A 16,313-nucleotide genomic window follows, 5' to 3' on the forward strand; every position below is an offset into this window, starting at 1 on the left:
GGATTATAGTTTTAAAAAGTCTCTGTAGTCTCTCTGGGAAGAGTGCTGTATCATTAAACCTGTCTATATCAGCAAAAAAAAAAAAATCCATATAGGTTGAGGTCACTGACTACAATATGAGTAAATTAGAAATTGATTATAAGTCAGGTACAGCGGCACATGCCTGTAATCCCAGCAACTTGGGAGTCTAAGGAAGGAGGATTGCAAGTTCAGAACCAGCCTCAGCAATTAAGCAAGGCCCTAAGCAATTTGTAAGACCCTGTCTCAAAATAAAAAATAAAAAGGACTGGGGATGTAGCTCAATGGTAAAGTGCCCCTGGGTTCAATCCCCAGTACAAAAAAAAAAAAATTGATTACAGTAAGATATTTTAAAAATCTGCAAATGAAGTTAACATACTTTTGTATAGCCTATGGGTTGAAGAAACTGAAAAATATTTTGAAAAATATTTTTAGCTGAATGATAATAAAACACAACATATAAAAAATTTTCAGATGCTGTTGAAGCAGTGCTTACAGGAAAATTTGTAGCTCTTAAAAACTTCCATTATGGAGCTGAGGTTGTGGCTCAAAGGTAGAGCACTCACCTAGCACATGTGAGGCACTGGGTTTGATCCTCAGCACCACATATAAATAAATAGAATGAAAGTATTGTGTCCACCTACAACTAAAAATATATATATGTATGTATATTTTATTTTATATATTTTAATGAATATATATATTATATTTTAAAAATCCATTAGAAGAGAAGAACTCTGACCCCACAAAAAAGAAAAAGAGGAAAGCTTAGCTGAACACAGTGGCACACATCTGCAATCCCAGTGACTCTGTAGGCTGCAGCAAGTTCAAGGCCAGCCTGGACAATTTAATGAGACACTGTCTCAAAATAAAAAGGGCTAGGATGTAGCTCTATGATAAAGTGCCCTGGGTTCAATCTCCAATACTGCCAAAAAGAAAAGGGGGAAAAAACAATCATCTAAGTTTCCAACTGAAGAAGTGGAAAAAAATTGAATGCAGAAGAGAAAAAGTGATAACTACAAGGAGAGAAAGCAATGAAATAAAAAAAGGAGAAAACCTAAAAAGCCAAATGTTGTTTATTTTAAAAGATTAATAAAATTGATGAACCCCTAGAAAATTTACAAACCGTGTTTTAGTCAGCTATTTTGCTACTGTGACTTAAAGATCCAATGAGAACAGCTGTGGAGGAGGAAAAGTTTATTGAGGGCTCACAGTTTCAGAGGTCTTAGTCCATAGAAGATTGGCTCCATTCCTCGGGGCTGGAGGTGAGGCAGAACAGCGTGATGGAAGAGTGTGGCAGAGGGAAGCAGCTCATATGTCGATCAGGAAGCAGAGAAAAAGACTCCACTCACCAGATAGAAATATATACCCAAAAGCCATGCCCCAGTTCCCACCTCCTCCAGCCACACCTGCCACTTCAGTTACCACTCAGTTAATCTCTGTCATTGATTGGGTTAAGACTCACAACCATTTCTTCCCTGAACCTTCTTAAATTGTCTCATATGTGAGCTTTTAGGAGACACCTCACATCCAAATCATAACAAACCATTATAGAAAAATAAAATTAACCAATCTGAGGAATGAAAAGATCACTGTAATTGCAGAGCCTAGAATTATAAAAGGATAAGAAAACATCATGAATAAATAAGTCAATAAAATAAACTGATTACTTAGTAAATATTCTTATCAAAACTAACAAAAAATGAAGTAGAAAATCTGAATACTCATACATCTATTCATAATATTAAATTTGAAATAAAAAATATTCCCAAGGACTAGTGATATAGCTGAATGGTATTGTGCTTGCCTAGCGTATGTGAAGCCCTGAGTTCTAATCCCAGCTCTGCAAATACAAATAAAAATTAAATATAAAATCAAAATATTTTCAAAAAGAAAATTCTGGATGCTATCAAACATTGAAGAAAATAATCCTAATCTTTTAGAAAATAGAAAAGAGAGCATCTCCCAACTAATTTCAAGAACGGCACATCCCTAATACCAAAACCAGGAAGAGGTGTGACAACAGAATATTACAGATTTCGTATTCCTCATGAACATAGATACAAAAGTCTTTAACAAAATATGAGTTGGTGATGGCTTATCTAGAGGCTCCAGAATGGTTTAATTCACATATCTAGTGCCTTGAGAGGGATTTCTGGAAGAAACTAAAACATATCATGTGTCCTCTCCAGCATAATGGCTTCATGGTGAGGAGACATCTCACTCAGCTTAGACCTCTCAGAGAAATCGAGACACTAAAGCTTCCTTTGTCTTATTGTATCTTAACCAAACAAGTCACTAAGGCCTGCCTAGATAAGAGAATGAGAATTAAGCTCCACTTCTCAATAGAGGGAGTGAAGAATTTTTAGCAATCTTTTATCTGCTTTTATCTGTGTTATCCAAAATAAAGTATATGTCCAGAAACAGAACATAGAGAAGAATGTTTATAGCTGCTTTATAAATAAACTTTCTGACTTGGAAACAATTCAAATGTCAAGCAGCAGAGGAATAGATATATTTCTTCTTTTGTATACTGTTCCACAATTAAAAAAAACAAAGGATCCATGCATGCAACGACATGGTTCATTCTCAAAAACATGTTGCAAGGATGAAGGTGGAGATTCTTGCCATTCCGCTCTAGGATTCACTTTCACATTTTGGAGTCCCTTGTTGCTGTGCTGTGGGGGTGCTGAAGATCCCCAGGGAGCAGACCTGGCTCCTGAGCACCAAGAAATGGGGACTCAGTTTGCTCTGCTGTGCAGTTGCTTGAAGATCTATATGGAAAACACTAGGCCCCTCAAATGCCAGTGAATGGGTGAAGCATGTTCAAAATGGTATCGTGCCATTGTAAACTGTGCTCTTCCTGACATAATCAAGCAATTTGTTCATCCATCAATTTCACTTGTTTGCATCTTCATTGCCCCAGTGTCTGCAACACTGTCCTCTAGTATGCATCCTACAAGGGCTGGTAAAAGGAACCTTGGCATTGTCACAGGGGACCTTTTCCTGACATACATTAGTCAGGTCAAGAGGATGAAGCCTTATATGAAGAGAGTGGCCAGATACTTCTGCAACTTAAAGGCTGGGGCGCAGAATACCAGTGCCAAGATATCACTAGCACCCCCTGATGGATTGAAATACATCTGCATGGTCTCCTGCAGTGGCTGGATCAAGTTCTCACCCAGATGGGTTCACCTCATACTCCTATTTCATCAGTGTCTTAAGTGGCCCAAGGTTTCTACCTCTGAAAACAATTGAGCCTTGCATGTACTTGAAGGATGGACATGATGGAGAGCTGACAAAGAGCCTCAATAATACTTGACCTCTGTGACCAATTGTTGGATTCAATAATTCAAAAACCCTTGATGACATACTGTTGATATCAAGAACCTGTCCACTTTACATTGTAATATTCTCTTGTAAAATAACTAAAATACAGAGTTTTAGCAGGACTCTGCATAGTTAAGGATGAGATGGCCAAGCCAGGGACAGATTATGTATCAGAAAAGAGTGGTCCTAAGAGGCCTTTTATGTTTGGTGCCTTAGGATTTATTTGGCAGAAATTTAGCATTACTGGTTGGTCTTTCTGAAGTGTGTTTTTATCAAGGTTAGAGCCCATGTTGAATCTTCTTTCATGGGTTTTCATAATTTTAAAACTATTTGTTTAGTTATGGTTTTTGTTTGTTTTTAAGTAAAGATAAATGTGATATACATAGTAATCTTTCTAAAATTGTATGCTGACCATACAGCTGTCAGAATGATGTTAGGTATGTGCTCTTTGCTAAATATATTTGTACAGAATATTTGAAAGTGAAGAGTTGATTATACTAGTGAATTCAGAAGTATTTGAGATGGGGAGGAAAGGGGAAATGACAATGCAAATGTAGAATATATTGTAAAATTCAGTTTGTTGCCTTAAAGAAAAAAAAAACTGATGTCTCAATTTGGCTGTGTTTCAATTTTTTTTAGAGATTTTATTTATTTTTTCTTTCTGCATTTTATCCTTTCCCCAGAAAGCATAATGCAGCTGGTTAATCCACATAACTGTGAGAGGAAATGAGTAATTCCTGCTATTCTGAAATTGACAACCTATGTATTTCAATACCAGTTATGTAGAATGTTTGGATTTAACAAGCAGTTTTATGGAGTTTACAATACAGAAATAGGCTTTCATTGTCAAACAAATTGTCAAACCTAGTAACTGTTAAATATTTGGAGAATTTTAAAGAATATAACTGTTTAAATCCATTTTAAACTTTTTAAATTTGTTGTACTATGGTTTGTTTTTCTTCTGTTATATTTTTTATTCACTTATGCTGTCATACATTGAGTACATTTGTTCCAAAACTAGTGCGTTTTTTCTAATGGAAATTTTAAATAAACCTTCCATTATTCCTTAAAAAAAAAAAAAAAAAAAAAAAAAAGGATGAAGGTGGATACAAAAAAGACTGTATGGGTGGGCTGGGGTTGTGGCTTAATGGTAGAGCACTTGCTTGGCATGTGTGAGTCCCTAGGTTTGAGCTTCAGCACTATATATATATATATATATATATACATATATATATATGTATATGTATATATGTGTGTGTGTGTATGTGTGTGTGTGTATAAATAAATAATAAAAGACCCATTGACAACTAAAAAAATATTTTAAAAAATACTGTATGGTTCCTTTTATATTAAGAGCAAAGACAGACAAAACACTTTAATAGAAATCACCTGAGGGGCTGGGATTGTGGCTCAGTGGTAGAGCCTTTGCCTAGCGTGTGTGAGGCAATGGGTTCAATTCCCAGCACCACATAGATATAAATGAAGGTTCATCAACAACTAATAAAAATATTTTTTAAAAATCACTTGAAAGCAAGAGAGGGACTCATCAGATATGTATGAGGGCATTTTCTGGGGTAATGGAAATGTTCTGTGTCTTTTTTTTTCCCCAGTACTGGGGACTGAATCCAGGGGTACTCTTACCACCTAGCTACATTCCCAGCAATTTTTATTTTGAGATAGGGTCTTACAAAGCTGCTGAAGCTGGCCTCAAACTTGCTATCTTCCTGCCTCAGTCTCCTGGGTTGGTGGGATTACAGGCATGTACCACCATACCCAGCTACCCTGTGTCTCAGTTGGGTTGAGACCATATAATTACTGTTAACACAAAAAGACCGGGCCCAATGCAGAGTTCATGAATCAGCTCAGCTCTTTTATTCAGGAATGGAGTCATGCTTCTGATGGACCCACTTTCCTGGTGGAAAATGAGCCACTGGCCAAAGGAGGAGTTTGGGCTTATATAGGTTATACTGGGAGGGGATTTAGTGAACATGTCAGTTTGGGCACTTAGGAAGTTGAGTTGGTGGGCTGGGGGTCAGTGGCTAGCACTGGAGAGGAGTTATCTTGGAAAAAATTATTGTTTCCCAGAGACTATCATTCTAGGTTTGATGAAACACTTTCCCCACCAGTGGCCAGCATCTGAAGAGGATTTATCTTGAAAGAGATGAAAGCTATCAATGTATGGCTTTCTTTTTCACTCCCTTTCCTCAGGCCACACTACTTTGGCTCTTTTTTTTTTTTTTTTTTTTTTTAATTTTTCATATCCAGCAATTACCAAAGCTTATCCAACTGTACTAAACACATGAAAACAGGACACTTTACTATATGTAAATTGTGCCTCAGTTTTCTTAAAAGGGCACAATAACCTTGTTGGCAAGACAGTAGAAATGACATGAGTATAATTTCAGTACCTGAAAACTGAATAAAAAAGTTATAGAACGTATTGATGATATATGGTGTATAGTTTTTTTTGTTGTTGTTGTTGTTGTTGTTGTTGTTGTTTTGGTACCAGGGATTGAACCCAGGGGCACTTAACCACTGTGCCACATCCCCAGCCCTCTTTATTTTTTATCGTGAGACAGGGTCTTGCTCAGTAGCTGAGGGTGTCTTTGAATTTGCCTCAGCCACTGGCACTACTAGGATTATAGGTGCGTGCCACCTTGCCCAGTCAGCACATAGTATTTGATAAATATTTAATACAGGTTGCTACTTTGCTAAGTGTTTTTACATTTATCTCAGTGTTTTAGAAAGTATTTTTGTAGCTGCCAATGGACCTTTATTTTATTTATTTATACACAGTGCTGATAATTGAACCAGTGTCTCACACATGCTAGGCAAGCACTTTACCACTGAGCTACAACCCCAACCCATATTTATCTCAGTTTCCAGCAACTCTGTGAATTATGTAATATCTGTTTTATACAGGTGAGAAAACGTTTGGAAAGATGATATGACTAGCCCAGAGTTACACTAGTAAGTGGCAGAGTCTGGACTCAAACCAAGCCCTATTAATTCACAATTTAAGCCATTAATCACCATCTGCCTGCAGGAACACACACAGAGCAAGAGCTTCAAAAGGGCACTTGGCGTATAGGTTGGTTTCTTAAAAGCAGACTTAATACTGGGTGTGGAAGAACAGAAGCCTTCAATTGTAGAAGTTTTTGATAGGTGTCTTAACCTCATACAAAAATACACAAATCATTCAGATTTTTAAATATTGAAGACATGGAAGAGGAAGGGTTCAAGGTTAGCAGACAGTTAAGGATTTAGCAGACTGTTCAGCATAATAGTTGAAAGGCCCAAGTGTTAGTCCTAGCTTTGCTGCGTCTGGCCTTGTGACCTCAGCGAGGTTTCTTCGCACTGTCTTTAGTGAGCTGTTAAAAGGATACACAGAATTAATACATGTAAAAGGGCCAAGAATGGCCCCTGGTATGAAGGAAGCACTCCAGAAATTGTATTTTTTTCCCTACTCAAAAGTGAATTAATGATTACTTTGCATCTATATAATGAGCTCAGTTGTTTTAGGTTATCCCTCAAGAACCTTCTGAAGTCAATGCCATTATTCTTGTTCAAGCCCAAGTTATGAAGCTAGAGCTTGACAAGGTTGGAATTTGAACAGAAATCTTGACTGGTGCCTTTCCCTTATAGAGAGCTAAGGCTGGTGGAAGATTCACTTTCTGTCTTTAGCAATAAAGTTGTTCTTTCCTTCCAGGTTTGAATCTCTATTTACTGACCTGGAAATGAAGCAGACAGAGTTGGGAATCACCAGCTTTGGGGCTTCTGTCACTACCATGGAGGAAGTGTTCATTAGGTAAGTAAGAATTCAAGGACCTTAAAGATCTTCTATGTAAACATTTCCCAGTGCTTGACTGTCTTTGCCAAAAGCCTCATCAAATGATTGTCCAGTCTCTGACTGGTGCTTCTGATAATGAGGATATTGGATGATGGAGATGATGTTAAGTATAATATTATTCAACAAAATTTATTTATTTCTTTGTTCATTCATTTATTCATTCATTCATTATGGTGCTTTGGATTAAACCCAGGATCTCCACATGCTAGGCAAGTGCACTACCCTAAAAATTTTAACAGAAAATTCTAAGGAATGAAAAACAGAAAATGGCATTTTATCAGTTGGGATGCTTTTGCCTACAAGTAATAGATAACTCCAACTCAGCTAGTTTAAACAGTAGGAAAATCTAATACTTCTTTTAAAAAGAATTTCTAATATGCTGGGGATGTGGCTTAGAAGTGGAGCACTTGCCTAGCACTGGGAAGGCCCTGGGTTCCATCTCCAGCACAAACAAAACGAAACAAAACAAAACACCAAAGTGAGAAAGTTCTGAGATTAACTGGTTTACCCATCAAGCAACTTCAGCATCCTGAAGCATGAACGCAGGCTCAGTTCTATGAAGGTTTTTATATATCACTGCATGCAAACTACCTGAGGTGTCACAATAGGCCAGAGGGTGGTAAGGAGCATGGGTATGGTTTTATCCAGTCTAGCAATATTTATGTTTTAACTAGCAATATGTAGTCTGTTTATGAATAGTATTGATGATATATTCTAAATTATATGTCATTTTATTTGATATTTTCTACCAGAACTGCCTAGTATATATAGTTTTATTTCTCCTTTTTTAAAAAAATTTTTTCTCATTCTATTTGCATCTACCCAACACACTAGTTGGAAATTATGCATTATTGCATTGTTTCAGTGATCAAACACATGTTGTGTATTGAGACACATGTAGTCTTTCAGAGTCTAAAGCAAATTAGAATCTTTTTGGAGGGTTGGGTACCAGGGATTGAACTCAGGGGCGCTTGACTACCGAGTCACATCCCCAGCCCTATTTTGTATTTTATTTAGAGACCGGGTCTCCCTGAGTTGCCTAGCAACTTGCTTTTGCTGAGGCTGGCTTTGAACTTCCTGCCTCAGCCTCCTGCCTCAGCCTCCTGAGCTGCTGGGATTACAGGTGTGTGCCACCATACCTGGCAAGGAAATTAAAATCTTTATTCTGCTCTTAGAAAATACCAATACCTCTTGTTTAATTCATACACATCCCACCATCACCAAATTATGTACTATTATTGCATATTTTAATTCCATCTCTTCTTTTACCTCCACAAAACATTATTATTTTCTGAAAAAGCCAACGATCATTAGATTCATGTACTTGCCAACCTATCCCTGTGTTTTTTTCTCCTTGTTTCTCAGAACTTTCTGTCTGCTGGCAGTGTCCTGTATGGGTTGTTTTCATTTGTTCATTTTTATTTTTATTTTGTTCTACGCTGATTCCAAGCACTCAGGTATTTTGAGATGAAAAAAATATGTACATATTTTTGGTACCATTTTTTTTATAACCACTGAGTCACATTCCAGCCCTTTTTTTTTTAATTTTGAAATACAGACTCTTTAAGTTGCTTAAGGGCTCACTAAATTGATGCTGGTGATCCTTCTGCCTCAACCTCCTGAGTTGCTGGATTATAGGTATCTGCCATTGCACCTGGCTCATGTGGTACTTTTAAAAGAACATAACAAAAGCTATGTATGCTAGTGTTGTCTCAGTTGTTTGTAAAAGCCAATAGTTGGTTAACTCAACGTTTAGTGCTTATATAAGAACTTGCAGCTGGACCCTAGTGGTACCTGCCTTTAATCCCAGCTACTTGATATAGGATCAAAAATTCCAGGCCAGCCTCAGCAACTTAGTAAGACCCTGACAATTAAACAAACAAACAAACAAAAAAAAAAAATCAAAAGAGCTGGGGCTGTAGCTCAGTGGCAGAGTGCTTGCCTAGCATGTGTAATGCCCTAGGTTCAATCTTTAGCACCACATAAAAATAAACAAAATAAAGGCATGCTGTCTACCTACAACTACAAAAAATAAAAAAATTAAAACCTTGCTACCCAGGATATAATCTAAATGAAGCTTCTCCCCCCTACCTCATTATTCTTAACTTCTTGTTTTTTTCAAATATTCAAATATTATATGACTTTCATTGTGTAAATCCAATCAAAATGATATGTATTGTGATTTTGAGAGTTCATATTTGTTTTTGTTTTTGATTTGATTTAGGGTTTGTATGTTGGCAGACTACGGTACAGATATGTCAGCCAAGAAGCGACCCTCTGTTCGTCCCCGTCCCCTGATTAGCAGAGTTCCTGTTGAAAGAATTAAATATCTTCATTCAAGGATCTTTTCAGTACAGACTGGTCTGCCAATCACACTAAACACTGGAGTAAGTGGCATATCCAAATGCATACTAGAAATTGAATTTTGGTTTCATTCATGGAATCACACAATCATTTTGTCAAACAGTACACATTAATTTTTGGAAGGGTTTAAGAAAAAATGTGCAAATTTTAGGTTTTAAGAGAATCAGTCTGCCAGATTTTGGCAATATCATACTCTTTGCTCTAGTTTGATGTTTTAGAGAGGGATTAACCCATCCAATTGGAAGGAATGTATCAGAAGATATGCTAGTCAGGTCCTGGTCATCCCTCTCACAGGGAAGAAGAGAGAATGAAAGAAGCACAATACTGACAAGAACACATATTCACTTTTTCACTGTGAAGCAGATCAATTTATACATTGTACCACCTGGAACATTAAAATTTTTAAATATATCCTTAGGAAATACATGAACAACCTGTAATATTCTCTTAATTTTGAAAAAAGAATGTTGACATACTGACATACATTTTACAAAGTGTTCTTCATTTAGCTGTCCACAAGAATTACTGTAAAGTAAGACTATTGTGGTCCCAAGCCTTCTCATGAAGTACTTCTGTGTATGACCTCAGATAAATCATAGCAGGGCCTTTTGGTAAACGCTGGAAGTGAAGGTAGCCTCCATCATAGTGAGGGTTTACACTGGTGGTGTTTGGTTGGTACTCTCAGAAATTAGTCAGTATTTTGGCCAGTAATTCAGAGTGTTTTTCTCAGACCTGACCGCCAGACTAAGGGGTACTGGCACCTAGGCCTGAAGGCCCTCCCAAGTGTATGCACTCATGCAGTACCCCAGACATAATCTGAGGGGATTGTGAGTAGGTATGAGCAGGCCGCCTGAGTGCCTCTAGTTGGGTCACCGTGTTGATGCAGTATCTCCTTCTTCTTTGTCATAGTTCAGTCTTCTCTGCCAACAATTCTACGCCATGTTCCTGAAAAGGGTCACATATTCTCGGCGCAACTGGATGGTGATGTTATCTGTACAGATCTTGGTGCCTCTGGTGATCATTTTACTAAGCCTCACATTCTTCAACTTTAAAATGCAGACCATGGGAAGTGTTCCCTTGCAGCTGACTCTAAATACATATGGTCAGACGATCGTTCCGTTCTTTGTTTCTCAGAATTTCAGACTGGATCCTCAACTTTCAGATCATTTTGCAGATATGCTTATTGCTCAGGGACAGATTCCTCTGGAGGTCCCAGGTAACTGACAGGCACAGGGCAATGGGGCACAAAGCAGGATCCTGGTCCTTTGTAGGAAGACCATGTTCTTCAGGGACATTTTCTACTCTCTGAAGTCAAACTGAATAACTGGAAGTTTTAGAAAACATCCTTCAAACCTCTAATGACAGCAAAGGCAGGGTTCTTAGAAATGAGACCATGGGATTAAAGCACTCCCCAAAGTGAAACTGATAAGTTACTCAGTTTATTTAAATATGTTGAGAGACTTACACTTCTATCAAGGGAATTTGTAGATAAATGGGTGATAGATATAAAGAAAACTAAGCAAATAAGAAAAGAGGACATTATAAATTTCAGGGGGAAAGTTATTAAAAAAAGAAATATACTACTTGGATCAGTGGTGAATATTTTTGCCTAATGATAATAATGTTAAAACTGACCATTAATTTAACAAAATTATGATTTAACTCAGTGGGAAGACAGGGAGGAGAAATTTACAGAGCTTGGTAACAATGGTAAGAGAACACATTGTTGCTTCCATAATGAAACATCAACAGGTAAGTATGCTAAAATATTTGAGTGGGTGCCTCTGATGAGCAGATGCTAGTGATGGTGCCAGCAAGGCAAGGTGCTGCTCCTTCCCATTGTGTCTTGTAGAAGTAGTTGATTTTTTTTAACTTTTTTTTTTTTTTTTTTTTAGTTGTAGGTGGACAAAATACCTTTATTTTAGTTATTTATTTTTATGTGTTGCTGAGGATCAAACCCACTACCTCACACGTGCTAGACAAGGGCTCTACTATTGAGCTACAGCTTGAAGTATTTGATTTTTAAAAAATTATATTGAGCCATTTTGATTAAATATAATCAGAAAATAATTACTTTTTAATAAAGTAAAAGATCAAATGCAGAATATAATGTAACACAAAATATTTTGGATCATAATGCCCTGTGCCTTTATTTGAATCTTAAATGTCCCCTAAAGGCCTGTGTGTGGAAGACTTATTCTCTGGAGTTGGGAGGTTGTGGAACTTTTAAGACAGAGCAAGTGAGAGGTCTTCAGGTCTTCTTGGGCTGTGATCTTGAAGGGGAGAGTGGGACCCCAGCCCCTTTCTCCTCCTTTCTTTCACTCCCAGTCATGAGGTAAGCAGTTTGAGCTGCCATGATGTGCCACCACAGGCCCAAAGCAATAGAGCTGGCTTACTATGGACGGAAACCTCTAAAACTGTGAGACAAAGTAAACTTTGTCTCTTTGTAAGTTGATTACCTCAGGTCTGTTTGTCATAGTGATGGAAAGCTGGTTAACATATCCTACCTCTCAAAGCCTTGGCCTCTTCATATGCCAAATGGTCTGAATACTAAATCCTGCCTCATGGTGTCATTGAGACAGCCCCATGGAGAGGAGAGCCTACTGTGTATTTGGCATAGCTGGAGCATTCAGCCTGCAGTACTGTTGTCATTATTATATTATCTTGGTCACTGACGGTCCTTCTAACTTCAAAGATTCCACTGGGAATGCAATGGTGAACAACATTTCTTCCAGTCCTCAGGGAACTTCCAGTCCAGAGGACTTTTGGATAAGGGATGGTAGTTATAATAAAATGGCAATGACCATGGTGGACATATCCCAGCCTTGGAATATCAGAATAGCCCCAGAGTTAGAGCCTGACCTACGAATAGGAATCAGCCAGTAGAAGGCAGCCCAGCCAGGGAGGCAACCCAAGGAACATTCCAAGCAACAAGAACGTCTAAAAGCTTGGGAACTGTATGTCCTTTGGTATAGCAGGAACTTAAAGACATGAGACTGAAGCCAGGTCAGTGGCCTATGTCTATAATCCCAGCTATTCAGGAGACTAAGAAAGGACAATCACAAGTTCAAGGCCAATTGAGTGAGACCCTGCTTCAAGTGTAGCCCAGATTTAGAGCACCTTCAGTTTCTAATGCCACATGCACACATAGAAGAAGAAAAATGAAGGTTTATTCTGGCTAATGGTTCTGGAGGCTGGGGAGTTCAAGAGCATAGTGCTGACATCTGCTCAGTTTCTAGGAAAGGCCCTGCTCTACATCATGACATGGTGGAAAGGTGGAAGAGGTCACATGGTGGGAGAGGAGGCTGAACTCACTTCCACAACAATTTTTTTCACATAACTAACTCCCTCCCAGAAAAAGTACTTTACTCGCAGTAATCCCTCCACGAGGGAGGAGCCCCATGACACAAACACCTCTGAAGTTCTCATACTTCTCAACACTGTTACCTTGGGGACTGATTTTCTACTTGAGTTATGAAGAGGACACATGACATCCAAACCATGGCAAGCAGTGAATGGGCTCTGTACATCTCGTGCAGAAATCTGCAGTGGAGGGTCTCTGTAGGTTGGTGGGTGGGTGCAATATGGTCAGATGTGTCCTTTGAAGCAGAGACTGAAGGTACCGCATAGAAGGCATGGAGTTTCATTTGAGGCCACATAGTTGAGGCAGAGATGATGGGGCTCAACTCAGTTGAGGCAGTTGTGAGAAGTAGATGGACTTGAAAGAGATTTAAAAGATGAAGAAACAAGACTGGGAGGCTGAGGGTAGGTGGGACAGGAGGAGGCTGGCTCTTGGATATGGGTTGGAAGTTGGTGATAGACACCACCCAGGAGCAGTAAGTTGTGGGAGGACCAGGTCAGTCGTCTTGCAGCAATTCGTACTGCCCGCTTGGTGTTCTGCTCCTTTCTAGGTCCTGTAGAGGAGTTTCTATTGAAAAAGGCAGAAGAGGAACCTGAGGGCTTCGATAGGCTCTATGTGGTAGCAGCTTCCTTTGAAGACGCAGATGACCACACCATAGTGAGAGGACTGTTCAACAACCAGGCATACCATTCCCCTGCCCTGGCTCTGACTCTGGTGGACAATTATCTCTTCAAGTTGCTTTCTGGTTCCAGGGCTTCCATTACTGTTTCTAACCACCCTCAACCTCAGACAGCCATGGAGTTCTCAGAGAATGTCTTATACCAGTATGTGTAACTTCCCTTCTCTCAAGTTCAAGCTTATACGTCTGTAGGGCTTCTTGCTTTGCCACCTATTTCTTTTTTTGTTTCTTTTTTAAATTTTTTAAAAAATGTTTAGTTGTAGATAGACACAATACCTTTATTTTATTTATTTATTTGGTGCTGAGAATCAAAACCACTGCCTCACCCTTGGGATGCAAGTGTTCTATCACTGAGCTACAACCCCAATCCTTTCTTTGTTTCTTTTTTAATTAAAAATTATTTTGAAGAGGGTTGCTATTTCCAATTTTATTTAAATGCTGCCTCTTTCCTCCTGTCCTGTCTATTACAGGGGCCCTAAAGGACATTATCTTGTTATCAACTTGCTTTTTGGAGTAGCTTTTCTATCTAGCTCCTTTTCCATGTTGACGGTCAAAGAGAGGCGCATTAAGGCCAAGCACATCCAGTTCATAAGTGGAGTTTACATGGCTGCTTTCTGGTTCTCCGCTATGCTGTGGGATCTCATTTCCTTCCTTGTCTCTACACTGTTGCTGATAGTGAGTGCTGAGTGGTGCTGGGGCCCTTCCCTACAAAGTGCTTATCTTGGGGACACCTGTGCAGAACTGGAACCAGCTTAGAAGTCCAGCCTGGCAGCTTAGCCCTGACGAGGGATCCTGGGTATAAAGCTACTTCTTCAGAGACCCTCAGTAGAAGATGACTCAGCTGCCAGCACCCCTTGGAGCAGAGCACCCTGCTGTGGGACCTTTATGCAGCACCCACTGCGCTACTGCCTCAAGCTAATGAGAAGCAGGGCTTCAGCAGACATGTGTGCTGTCCATAAGTAGACCTCCAGAGAATGACAGTGAGATATTTGATTGTAGTTGAATTGAGTAGTGTGAGGGTCCCTGGTTACTTGATGCAGAATGGATCACTTCCTGCTTTGTGCTATAAACTTCTCTGCACCCCTTATTGCACTGCACGTGTATAGGGCAGCAACCTAAAAGCAGAGCCTAGAACTTATTCATTCTCCAGTATTTTGGATGGACTCAGTGATTTTTCCCAAATCCTTCCCCCTCTCCTTTCCTTAGGTGGTGTTTTTATACTACAAGGAAGAAGCTTTTGCACACCATGAGAACACGCTGGCTGTGATCTTGATGTTGATGCTCTACAGCTGGGCTATCATCCCTTTCATCTATACAATCAGCTTCTCCTTCGACAGTGCTGGTAATGCCTGTGCTAAGCTTGTCATCATGCTCATCTTCCTGAGCATTGGCCCCATTGTGCTCGTCTCAGTCACAGGTGAACAAGGTGAGGACATGGTCATTTCCACATGTCACATAAATATTTAATTTTTCCTCCAACAGCTGCAGAATTTGTACCCATTGAAAGTACATGTCCATCAAAGATCTGTGAGCAAGCATTCACAGCAGCTCTGGGTTGAAGAGTCCCAACTGGAATAACCCAAACACACACATCCAGGAGGGTAGACAAACACCCCTGCCACAACCTTTCAACAGATCACTGCTCAGCAACGTGCAGGAACGTGCAGCAGGAACGTGCTCAAAGATATAATGAGCAAGAGTACAGTCTGCTATTCCTAGTGTGAGGACTGTGAATGGACAAAACTAATCCTGGGGACAGAAACAGGAAAGTGGTTGCCTTCAGGTTGAGGGGAGAGGGACAGGCTAATGGGAGACACCAGGGACCTTCCTGGAATGATGAGGTGTTCTTTGTCTTGATTGGAGTTGGTTCATGGGCTTATATACTTGTGAAAATCTGTCAGATTGTCCATCTACAGTCCTTGGATTTCCATAAAACACATTATTCTCTAATAAAAAATATAATAAGTAAATGTGCCAAGGTTGAGGGAAGGATGCGTGGTGAGTGTGTAAATAGAGTAAAAAAAAAACAAATCGAGCCATTATTCATATATACTTAGAACCGTATCTTCATGTTTATGCTGCCCTCTCTCTCTCTGGGTCAGGGTGGACATCCAGTGATACATTACATCTAAAATGCTCTTTCATTTGTATTTGTGCAAAAGTCTATTTCATATTGACTTTGGAACATTTTTACTTAAAAATAGGTAACAGGCCAGGCACACTGGTACATTCCTGTAATCCCAACTCCTCAGGAGGCTGAGACAGGCGGATTGCAAGTTCAGGTTCAGCCTGGGCAACTTAGCAAGATACTGTCTCAAAATAAAAATTTTAAAAGGGCCAGGAATGGTAGAATGCTTGCCTACCAGTATGAGGCCCTGGATTCAAACCCCAGTAGTGAAGAAAAACCACCACCACCACCATAGCAACGTTTCCCTCTGCGCTTATCTTAGGAGTCACTCTACCTCATAAAGGACTCTTTAAAAAAAAAATTTAGTTGTAGATGGACACAAAACCTTTATTTTATTAATTTATTTGTATGTGGTGCTGAGGATCCAACTCAGTGCCTCACATGTGCTAGGCAAGTGCTCCACCACTGAGCCACAACCCCAGCCCTCACAAAGGACTCTTTTTTTTTTTTAAATTTATTTTTATTGCAAACAAATGGGATACATGTTGTTTCTGTTTGTACACGGAGTAAAGGCATACCATTT

At 39.2% G+C, this 16,313-nt stretch overlaps 1 protein-coding gene across 2 annotated transcripts in view; it reads left to right on the forward strand.

Annotated features, from left to right (window-relative positions):
- The window catches only part of LOC306649378 (ATP-binding cassette sub-family A member 17-like), a 138,853-nt gene that overhangs the window by 97,813 nt on the left and 24,727 nt on the right, over positions 1 to 16,313 (forward strand). For both annotated transcript variants that reach the window (XM_079120289.1, XM_079120290.1), the window contains 6 exons: positions 7,058 to 7,156; positions 9,423 to 9,585; positions 10,472 to 10,778; positions 13,474 to 13,747; positions 14,073 to 14,277; positions 14,809 to 15,028. In XM_079120289.1, coding sequence (XP_078976415.1) covers positions 7,058 to 7,156; positions 9,423 to 9,585; positions 10,472 to 10,778; positions 13,474 to 13,747; positions 14,073 to 14,277; positions 14,809 to 15,028 — 1,268 coding nt within the window. The remainder of the gene's footprint in view (positions 1 to 7,057; positions 7,157 to 9,422; positions 9,586 to 10,471; positions 10,779 to 13,473; positions 13,748 to 14,072; positions 14,278 to 14,808; positions 15,029 to 16,313) is intronic.

The sequence above is a fragment of the Sciurus vulgaris genome (assembly GCF_902686455.1).
Source record: "Sciurus vulgaris genome assembly, chromosome: 18".
Classification (NCBI taxonomy): Eukaryota; Metazoa; Chordata; class Mammalia; order Rodentia; family Sciuridae; genus Sciurus; species Sciurus vulgaris.